The sequence below is a fragment of the Physcomitrium patens genome, chromosome 7, assembly GCF_059467195.1.
Source record: "Physcomitrium patens ecotype Gransden chromosome 7, ASM5946719v1, whole genome shotgun sequence".
Taxonomy (NCBI): domain Eukaryota; kingdom Viridiplantae; phylum Streptophyta; class Bryopsida; order Funariales; family Funariaceae; genus Physcomitrium; species Physcomitrium patens.
This window is the reverse complement of record NC_143416.1, coordinates 15,481,792-15,492,841: the sequence shown is the minus strand read 5'-3', so window position 1 is coordinate 15,492,841 and position 11,050 is coordinate 15,481,792. Positions and strand designations below refer to the sequence as shown.

General features: G+C 41.7%; 1 protein-coding gene and 1 long non-coding RNA gene across 2 annotated transcripts; both read left to right on the top strand.

The window, feature by feature from the left end:
- Nucleotides 1-1,237: 1,237 nt before the first annotated feature.
- Nucleotides 1,238-2,751, top strand: LOC112284317 (cold-regulated 413 inner membrane protein 2, chloroplastic). Its single transcript, XM_024524022.3, has one exon. The coding sequence runs from the start codon at nucleotides 1,597-1,599 to the stop codon at nucleotides 2,371-2,373; it is 777 nt and encodes a 258-aa protein (XP_024379790.1). The 5' UTR covers nucleotides 1,238-1,596; the 3' UTR covers nucleotides 2,374-2,751.
- Nucleotides 2,752-3,173: 422 nt separating this feature from the next.
- LOC149988585 (uncharacterized) lies at nucleotides 3,174-3,970 on the top strand. Its single transcript, XR_016504253.1, has 2 exons — nucleotides 3,174-3,310; nucleotides 3,486-3,970. It is a non-coding gene; the product is annotated as an uncharacterized LOC149988585 (long non-coding RNA).
- Nucleotides 3,971-11,050: the final 7,080 nt, after the last annotated feature.

The window sequence follows — 11,050 nt, the reverse complement described above, 5'->3', positions numbered from 1 at the left end:
TCACAATTATTCATGTATTATTTTTATTAAAAAAAAAAAAAAAAAAAAAAACTACAATGATCATTAATTTAAAATAAAATAAAAAATAAAAAATAAAAAATAAAACTGAAAGATATCAAACAATATTTTTAGATTTCAAATAACAATGTTATAAAATTATTCATAAAAATATTTCAAAGAATTCAGATGAAATTGTTTTTTAAACAAGATTGTTGAAAGAGGAAGTCTTGTAGGGAGTATTATAAACCAAGTAATAAAAAATTTACTTACACAACTCAAATGAATAAATAAATTAAGCATATAAATTTTGTATTCTATTACACCAAAGTTTTCTGAAAATAAGTCTATTAGATTATATTTAATTCTTTTTACTAATTATATATTAAAAAATTACTTTTGCACACGATTCTCACAAGGTTTAAAATTTGCATTAAAATGCATATATTTCTTGTATTTTTTTGTTCTTTTTTCAGTTTTCAAAAAACTATAAAACTATAAAAAAGAATATACCAAGAAAAGATTTTGGAACATAAACATAGTGATTAATACATAATCTAGGCATTGAAATAATGTAAGAAATTATGAAAGAAGAATGATTATGTTCACTTAATAACTTAATATTGTGTTTTTTATTTAAAAAAAAAAAAAAAAAAAAAAAAAAAACTATAATCTACAATGTATCTTTTTTCCTATCAATGAGTACAACATGCATGGTCTTGCATATTGCGCTTAATATTAAACAATGAAATCATCCACTCTTTAAAAGGGTGCATCATTCAATCCTTTATTCATTCATTCATTCAATCAATTTAAAAGGGGGCATCACCCTCAAGGCAAACTCAATAGAACTGGTTGGATGAATGTGGACAAGACAAAATCCCCTTATATGTGGATGATATTCATTCTATCCACGCCAGATACTTTACAGACCCATCCACGTCCTCGATTTTGCCACATCAGCAATAAAATCAGCATCTACCACGTGGCGGGAGCCCACTCGGCTCCACCAATCTAGATGGGTAGAGACGACCCACGCGCCGACACTTGGCACCTCACCAACTGGCGCGACCCAGTCTACGGAGCAAGTGACGGAAGCGCGGCGAAGCGCGGTCACGAGCCGAGCAATGCTCTGCGGGGGGCACCCATCAATTCCATCGATCGCGATGGACAATTCTCTCTCCCCTCAATTCAGAAGCATCGATCCGTCTTTCGACCCGAGCTCTGGGATGAGAATTGGCCGGAGCTGTGCCTCATCGATCCACTACCGTACGCTGCGAGTGTGGGGATTCCGTGCATGGGTCAGGCGATGAGCGGACGGTGCCCAGTGATTCTGGACGTCCATTGCTCGAAATGACGATGTCCGTGCTGGATAAATCGCCCCCGTGCTTTCGTTTCTGAGCATGTGCCTGCAGCGAACCAAGTTCAGACGCTGCAAACGACTTCTGGTGTTGTTTAGTTACTTCGAATTGGAAGTTCATCATCGAGTGGAGGTCTTGGTAGTGGTTTGTTCGTCTAGTTGATCTAGTGAGAAGTATCTGATCGATCGGTGCTTCTTGAATCGTGCGAAACGATTTTGAGTCGTGATTGTCAGTAGCGATGGCCTCTCACATCGTTCACCTGAGCTATACTGTTCCCGGTGCGAAGGTTGGCATTAGGGCCGCAATCGGTGCAGAATCGAGAAAGGGGTCTAGTCCATCGGTTATAGCATTAGGGGGTGTGGATTTAAGAGCTCGATCGGGGATTCGGCGCAAGGCTTTCCAGTGTCAGACTACTTTGGTGGGGTCTTCGTCATCATCTTCGTCGTCTGTCTTCGGGGGGTCTCTTTGGGGGAGCGTCGTCTCTTATGGAAGTGCTGGATCAGGCAGCGGGGGAGCGCTCGGGAGCACGTGTGCATATGGATTCTACGGCCTTCATGGGGTTTCGACTGAGGCGATTCGATGGGGGCTAGCCGCAGCCTGTGCGGTGCTGCTCATGAAACGGGACGCAGGGGCGAAGAAGCAGTTCTACGCGGCCATACTCGCCTTGGAAGCGCCGAGGGATGTGGTGTACTGGGCCAAGAGCGAGTATGGTCTGTGGGTTGCCTTTATTGGTCTGGCGATCAAGCTATTTTACAGTAATAGCCTTCCCGGGGAGCTCGACTACCCGCTGGCGGTGTACCTCTTCATTGCCTCGCTCCCTGGAGAGGCTATGGTGCGTCGCGGAACGTTGGGAGCCGTTGTGATATCCACACTGCTCGCCTGCTTCGTGGTCTACCAGTACTTTTCCAACATGGACAAGATCTCGACTGGATTCAAGGGAGAGCGTCTGATCACCACCTTCGCAATTCTGTTCACGGCCATAGCTTGTATCGGCTTCCTGGGTATGGTGTTGTGATTGAATTTTCGCTGACACTGTGGCAATTCATGCTTCCAGTTCTTGTAAATAGGCAGCGTATCGCAGGCAGGATTGCCACTTTGTAGGTGCCAAGAAATAGTTTACGTCCCCGGTTTCCAATGCTCTCCGCATCATTTAAACATGCATGCGGAGATCACGAGATCTCTGCCATTCAACTGTACAATTGCATTGTGGTTTCTACGCTACTTTTTTCTTTTTCTTTTTCTTTCGTCACTAGTGAGGAGAGCGCTCACATGGAAAATTGAATCGCTAAGGCTCAGATACTACAGATGACTATTCCGTGTATCTCATTCTCGGTTGTCTTTCGAAGTTCCTTCTTAATCGATTCTCGTAAAAATGACCCAAATTTTCTACAAATCAATGCATTAGGTTTATGCATTTATGGTTGAATGATATGCTGATGCGGATCTTTTGGTGTCTCAGTGATGTGTTGTGTTTTAAATTGTGAGTATGGTTGGTAAACCTCAATTCCTCTTCTGTCTCAAGTTCCTGCTGGTTAAGCGAAATCCCCTCTCGATACTCTTCTCAGTTAGTCCCTTGGTATCTCAGCCAGCACTGGCACACTGAGTTGATGAAAAAGAAGAATTACACGTTTATCGAGGGGGTGCTCATTTCGAGGAACGGTTTCGTTGTGAGAGCGTGTCTGATGTGGAATATTTACCAGCATTCGTAATGCTTCGCTCAATAATACCTGATCCATCCTCTCCTGCACCATCCAGCAGCCGGAAGCTACAAAAGAGCTCAGTGATCAATCGTCCTGACTTGTGGAAACCTACAGATCTCGGCTGATGGTATACAAAATAAACGGGTTCAAACACTCTGCCGGCAAGGTAGTTGGAGTTTGTACGTTAAACAGCAATTTCAATGCTCGACAATTATTAAATGCGACATGGCTCTGGATTTCGGAAGTTGGCTGGTAAGAATATTAGGATAAATTGGACTAGAAAATGAATGGGATGGATTTAAGGTTAGTTTTCACAGATTCCAGGTGAAGCAGGTGAAACATTTCTTTGCAACTGGCGTCAGTATCAGTCGTACATCAGTTTTACGATGATATATTCATTTTGTGATTTTATCATTCTCTGCTGTAGGAATTTGTTGCTTTACAGGTGATGTAAAATGGGATTTTGGGATTGAATGGAGAGCGATCGGAAGTTGAGGTTGCAAATTTTCATGGTCAACTGATTTCTTCCAGCTCAAGTGGCGTTTTTGGACGTCTTCATTCTGGAGAAGGTGTAACAATGCTTCCGTTCAAGCATCGTAACAAGGATGAGTTACCGCATGCTGTTTCTCATTCCAGTGAGAATTCTTGACTGCTGAAATTTAGTTGTAAATCAGCTCGGGATGGTGACTTCATTACCAGGAACACTTAACTTGACAAAGTACTCAATTATTGGAGAATGGCAAATTCATAATCAGCGGTGACGAATTAGTAGTTCGTGCACATTTGGACAACTGTGTGCACGAAGTAGTAGTTCGTGTTGATGTGCTGAATAAAATCATGTTGCAGCAATGTGCGCCTGCATGTCAACATGTGCTCCCTGGTGAAAAAATCGTATAAAATTTTCGCTCGGAATACAGCCTTGAGATATTGTTTGAGTTTGTTTAATTCTGTAGGAAATTCAATTGAAAAGTTTTGAAGAAAATTTGGGCAATTATGGAATACTTTGCTGTAGCTGCAGTACTGAATTCCTTGAACATAGACCTAACCATTGGGATACACCTCCAAGGCTGATCAAGAGAGTTTTGAGTTCATCAGAATTTCGCCTTGCAAGCTGCGGCACTACCACGTGCGAACACACAAATCATTCTCAAATCGAGCTCTCGTTCTTCAGAAATTGAGTTTTTTCCTCTCCAACACCACGCCCCTGCAGATATTCTGATGTAGATTTGCAAAGCAATTGGATCCGCTGAACATTTCTCACTTCCCCCAGCTCCCTTTGTACTACGGCAGTCAATCAATTCAAATTGTTGTCTTTTTTTCCTTTTCTTTTTCTTTTTACGAGGTACTTCTCATAACTACAGAGGGGTATCCTTGAAACGACTAGATTCGACGACATTAATCAGCCCCGCTTTTGATACTACCTAACTCGGTCTTCATTGTACTCCCTTCTGTTTTGTTTGGTTTCGTTTTTCTCGTTTTGTGTTTACATTTATTTACTTATTTGTTTATTTCCTTCGGTTCTTTTTTTTCTTAACTTTGGCTCTGATGAACCATCATCTTCTACACTGTGAAGTTCTGAAATCAGACCCTTCTCACCACTCAGCTCCAGCGCTAGCTACAGTGACCAAAATTATTCGCGCTTTCAGAAGACAGTTGCAAGCTTGCAAGCCAACACTGTTGCTGCTTTCAGTGAATGCTCTGGTTCTCCCTCATGATTCGATATGAATTATTCTTTAAAAATCCCAACACTCGCTTCTTCTTTTTTTTGTTTTTTTAATGAACTAAAAAGTGGTTTTTCAACTGGCAGAATAAAAGCTCTCACGCTTTTGGGAATTTGCACATTATTCAAATGCACGTTGAGCTGGTGAAGTTGGACCCAAGTGATCCACTTGCAGGTTGCAAGCAGCATGAGAGGTCTCTGTCATCTGGAGCTGTCACCTAAACCTGTCACTGCAAGGTGTGGGAGGTTCCTGAGATGTGCAGTTCACCGATGAGCATATCCTCTCTGGCAATGCCAAGTCGAGCTTTCGGTACACCCATTAATCTTGTCTCTGAGAAGCAAACCTTCAGAAAAGCAGGCTGAGAACCAGATCTCTCCCGGTTTCCTGCAAAAGTATACCTATTCTGACACCTCTGATCAATGGCCAAAGCTATGGACTTAGATGCAGATCGTGGCTTGTCTTTAAAAGTTTCTGCGCCCGTCATGCTTGCATTCGTGATAACAGATTGATGTCACATAATTTCTCTCTGCGCGTTCTGCTCACTCAACTCGCACACAATAGAATTTGTGCTCCTATGCAAAAAGATGAGACAAATGATATCGCCTTAAAGCAACAAAAAAAATCCCAGAATAGAATCTCACAAGAGTAACTTGATTTGTAGGACGCTAGAATGATGGAAACAGCCCTTTCTTAACAGGAAAACCAGCCAAGTCAGTTCAGGGAGTGGTTGGTATCAAGAGGGCGACTTCCAACTATGAAGGTAGAGAGACAATTATGAAAACCTCCAATGAGGAGTGGTGGGTCCAGAGAAGGTCAGGGCATGGTCCACAATGGAAGTAACGATCTCCTGCAATGGATCATGCGGGAGCCAGTCAGACAAGGACTGGCTAATCATGTGGTGAATAAAAGATGCCAGGAGAATTACTGTGCACCGCTAAGCTAAGGTTGGAACAGTTCTAGTTGAGTAGGAGGCAGGAGAGCAATTGTAATTTCAACGAAGAGGTATGCATTTACAGAACTGTTACAATGAGAAATGGTGTCCGAAGTATGACGGTTTATTCTGAACGTAAATGAGTGCAAGCATCAACTTCAACATAGAGGCTCTATCTTGCACAGTGAATTAAAAACACAGTTAATTAAACACACGGTTCCTCATTGCTGTCCACACTGTGTGAGTGCAGACTGACTCAGAACCCAAGCTCTCCGAAGGGAATCGGTTGATGGATGCTCGACAGTTTCCTGAAGTCACTACATCTTACCAAGACCATGAGCTCTCCACGAGCTGTAGTTGATGTCAGGTCCATCCAAACTCTTCACACAAACATGTGGAAACGATCCTCACGACGACGATCGAATCTGCAGTCAGTCGCAACTTTTCCGATATTCCTCATACCAGAAACAATAGGGTGGAAGAATGGTTGAATTGTCGTCAGTAGAACTTGAAGCTCGAAAAAAACTAAATGATTGTACATTCATGAGAAACCATGCGGTAGAAGCGAGTCGGGCATTCCACCCTAGAGCAGGTTGGCAAGAAGGGAGGTTCCAAGCTCGTAGGACGGCACCCGCTCACTCGCTATCAGCGTCGCATAGTATTGTTCAAACCCAACTATCGAGTTCTCGCCATCGTCGTCAATGGTTGCTGGAATGTCCAAGGGGTTCAATCCGATACATTGGCGCTTGGAAAGTTGAGAACTCGGCGAGGTTTCACCATGCGTCCTTTTTGAGCCTCCCTCCCCCGAATTGCAGAGGTCGATTCCCGGAAGTTGCAACATGGCCACAGGATTGTAAGAGGTGGAAGCATTGCCCGTCTCCTCATGGCCCCCTTGCCATAACGCTTTACGGGTGGATTCAGAACTACTCACAGCAGGCTTGTCAAATAAGCATTGCCTGGAATCTCCTTGCAGAGTCATGTTCGATGGCCGATCAGGAAACTTCAGCAATCCTAGCTCCGCTTTGACCTCCGTCGTCTGCCTCAGATTGTTCAAATAGGATAATCCACACTCCTTATCACTGCTCTGCAATCCTTTTATAGCTGGAAGGTTGAGAACATCCAGGAAAGAGTCTTCCTCGTTAACATTATTGATGCTATTGTACAAGTCGCTGCTGCTTGGCTTTGACCGTGAACTGGGATCACCCCGTTTAGGGATTGAAACCGGCCTGCGCATCCCCATTGCTGCCGCTTCGGGAAACACGTGCTTGCGCATACCACCCCCACGAGAGGTTCCAGATCGCGACTCGATCCCCTCCTTCAGCAGTTCACTAAAATCAATCATGCTACCGTCGTTGGACTCCAAAAGCGAAGAATGCTGAGAAGATGAGAGCTTTGCATCTTGAGCCCTGCTGGCAGCATCCCAAGTAAAATCAGCAACAACGGCTCTCCGAGCTCGAGCTGGATTTTGATGCGGAGGCCAGGATGTCAACCCTTTCGAGTGATCAGCAAGCCTACCCTTCAAGCTATCCTCCGATGTTGACGGGGCGCCCTGCAGTGAAACAAAGCTTGGTTCAAAAGGTAAGTTGTTCATTGAAGAAAATGAACTGGAGCCTTGCCGCCCGAGCAAGCTGGTAGACGCAATAGGATGACCTGAAATAACAGAACTGCTGCCATCATCATTGAACCCGTCCCAGGTATTCCCCGCCACACCACTCCTCAGTCGGAACTGGCCCTCCTTTCTACCACTCGGAGAAGTCTCCAGCGATTCTGTCAACCTAGGCCAGGCATTATCCCCGTCGTTGCCCTCATCCTCAAACTTCTCCCGCTTCACCACCTCCTTAATCGTCTCCTTCAAACAATCCGCAAACTTGTTTCCAAGAGTATCTTTTATCTTCTTCACCATAACCAGCGTCTGCGACTTCCGTCCGGTTTCAAACCGCGCCCAATCTCGCGATAGAACCTCCTCCCCTGCAGAACTTCCTCCCTTCTGCAGCGAGCCATTGTCGCTGATCAACCCCGTCTCCCAAGAAAAGGACGGCAGACTCAAGGAGTCCAGAAGCGGCGGTAGGGTCGATCCTGGCGACTCCGCAGGGGTGAAGCTCTGCAAGGGGCTAGCGATGGGTGGATTCAGAACAGGATCATCACACAAGGAAGGGCTACAAGTCAACTTCTTGTGCTGGAACTGAGGTTGATTTTCTCTGAAGCTGCTCGCATACTTTCCTGCGGCGAGCGCTCCCAGAGGATCCCCTTCCGCGTGCTGCAACCTCTCTAGAGGTCTACTGAGCCCTGCTTGCTCAAATTTTCTGGGGCTCCCCGACTCTTTCAACAACGCACCCCAACGATTCCTAGAGCTCCCAGAGTTCGACCTCCGTGATCCTCCCAGACTGAGAAACATGTTCTCTCCCTGAGGCGAGCCCCAGAGCCTCGCCCCCGACACTGTGAGTTCAATTCCCAGCCTCAGTTTCTCTCATCTCATGCCAACTGCTGCAGATCTCCTCCACATCTCACCCCGCAGTCTCACCCGCAGTCCTGCTTCAAACCAATGAGCGGCATAGCCATACATCTCAAATACATTACCCCCTTCTGGGACGCCACAAACAGACTCACCCTTGGCACCGAAATGCTGGTTTCTCCCAGCGATATCTCCAACCAACAAAGACTAAAGACAAACTACGTCATCTACCCTTGAAAACCTCCCTCGAGCTTCGAATGAGGTACCCACATCGAACGTCCATCATCGACAAAAAAAAAAAAAAAAAAAAAAAAAAACGTTCGCAGCTGGGAATCACTAATAGAGAAAGTAATAAAACGAGGTATAACAAACAAAAAACAAAAAAAAAAAAACACACAATCTTCTTCTGCCTTGCGTTACGGAAACGTTGCCAGCCAAATTTGCAGGAGGTTGACAGCATCTCCAGAGCAGGCCACTACTCCAACAAACCCACGACGACGCTGAAGGGACTGGTCCTCAGGTACAAGGAATGCAGCCAGAACTAAAGCCAAATGCAGATCCAGAGCCTCACTGCTAAGCCTGATCAGGAATCAGTGCAGGCCCCACAGCCAATGGCACCTCACGGGTTTGGGCCCTCCCACGGTGTGAATTGCACTTACTGCAAGGAGGCTGTCAAAGGATGAACTGCAGCTGTGCTTGCTGCTCCTGTACCCTTCCAAGTGGGTCACTTTGTTCCCACCGCCCTCCCTCGTTTATGGAACCTGTCCCACGGTTATAGGCCCCACCTATTGACCCACAGTGTCAACCCACATGTCCTTTGGAAGGTGCATTTGACAAGCACATATCTCGCAGTAAAGTCAGAGACGAAAACATCAACAAGATGCTGAGATTTTAGTGGGGCCCCATGTATCAGTGGCTTCTTCATGGTGGGTCACCACCCTCCTCTGACCTCCACCGAAACCTTGCCTACTGGATACACAAGTCCAGTGAAATCACTTCCTGGTCACATATTTTATATCTCCAATTACACTCCAGTTATCACTGCACATTCATTCATATGTTTCCATTTGTCTGTTGTGTCTTTTATGATTGGAGTTTAATACTGATGCCTAAATGTGCACCAGATGATCAATGCAGTAATAGTTTACAAATGAGACTTGTGTGTGTATGTCTCTGTGTGTGTGGGTATGTTTTTGATGAGTGTGGTGTCAATGGGGAAGACCTTGTTCATGTTGACAATCCCATGTTGCTGCAAATAGTTAGTGACTAATTCCAAAAAAGATAGCCAAATTTCCAGAATTCAAAAAGATCACATTTGAACAAGGATATGTTCCATTATTTGCTCTTTTTCTTCATAACCATTATCACATCCCTACATTATAACATTATTTTCATGTTATAATCATTTTGGATGCTAATTTTTGTTTATAACATCTAAAACAAGAATACTTAATCGGTATTACAAGTTTTGTGTTTTACATTGCCATCTTGACTACTCAACCATTAGAATAGATAAATATAAATTGCAACTAGTTACAAAGTGTACTAGGGCTTTGAAGCTTAGATTCACATGAAAGTTCCTAGTAGTGTATATATGTATATAATATAATATAATATATATCAAGTAAAACCATAGAATCTTATCACTGAAATTGCATAGAACAAAACAAAAAACTAATCAATGTCTGAATATGACAATTTGCACCAAAACTTGGGTAATAAAGTCTAAGAGATGTAGCAATGAATATGTAAGCAAGGAAGTACTTGAATTACAACAGCAATCAAATAGTTAAGAAAGTCATGGAAAGAAAAATAGAATAAGAAAGACAATGCTTGTACATGCAAGTTAATCTATCTTGTGAAACTTGTACATGATTAGCAATATCTTTATTAGAAGAAAATAAATAAATAAATAAAATTTATCTAATAATAAAGAATTATTAACACTAAAAATGTAAAAGTAAAATAATGTCCCAATTGCATTAAACCATTTTATAATTAATTAGGAAATTTATTATTTTAATTTGAAATTATAATGTATTTTTAAAATATATAATAACATCAAAATGAATTACAAAATTTAATATTATTCTCTTTCTTTTTTGTACATCAAATATCATAAAGTAATAGCATAATAATAAATAAGATGTGGATGTATATATATATATATATATATATATATATTCCAATTACTGTATTTAGTATGTATGAATATTTTTGAATTCATGTATTATATCATTACAATAAAATATTGCAATATTTATAATTAATTACTAACAAAATTGTTAAAATATTTTCATATGTATGTGTATTTATATGTGTATATAGGTCAGTGTATAATGTTTTTATTATAGCTAAACAACTACATACTAAATTGGTATCACTTTACATAAGATACACATGATATGATTTTTTTTTGAAAATATGATAAAATTATATATTTTTGATGATATTAGTAGTGGTAGTATAGCCATTCTATTCATAAGTTAGAAATAATGTTAAATATATATTAGTTGTAAAATAAATATTAATTTAAATCTAGTTGGTTATAAAATCTCCAAATGTAAAACTTTTGAATGTTTTGATGATAGATTACATCTAAAGACCATTTTACAGAGAATAACCTTTTAAAGATTAGCTATCTAATCATAAAATCTAGATGTGGTGGTTATTATAACATAAATCTAATCAAAGAACAATTTAGAATGTCAAGGTTGTATATATGTATATATAAGTATGTTTATATTTCAAATGGCAATAAAATAATGATCTTCTCCTCTTCTACAGAGTGTTACTCACTATTAAGCAATTTTGTCTACTTTTAGATATTTCCAAGTTTAGATCCCAGGATAGTTATGGCAACACATCATTGATTCATTTGACCAATA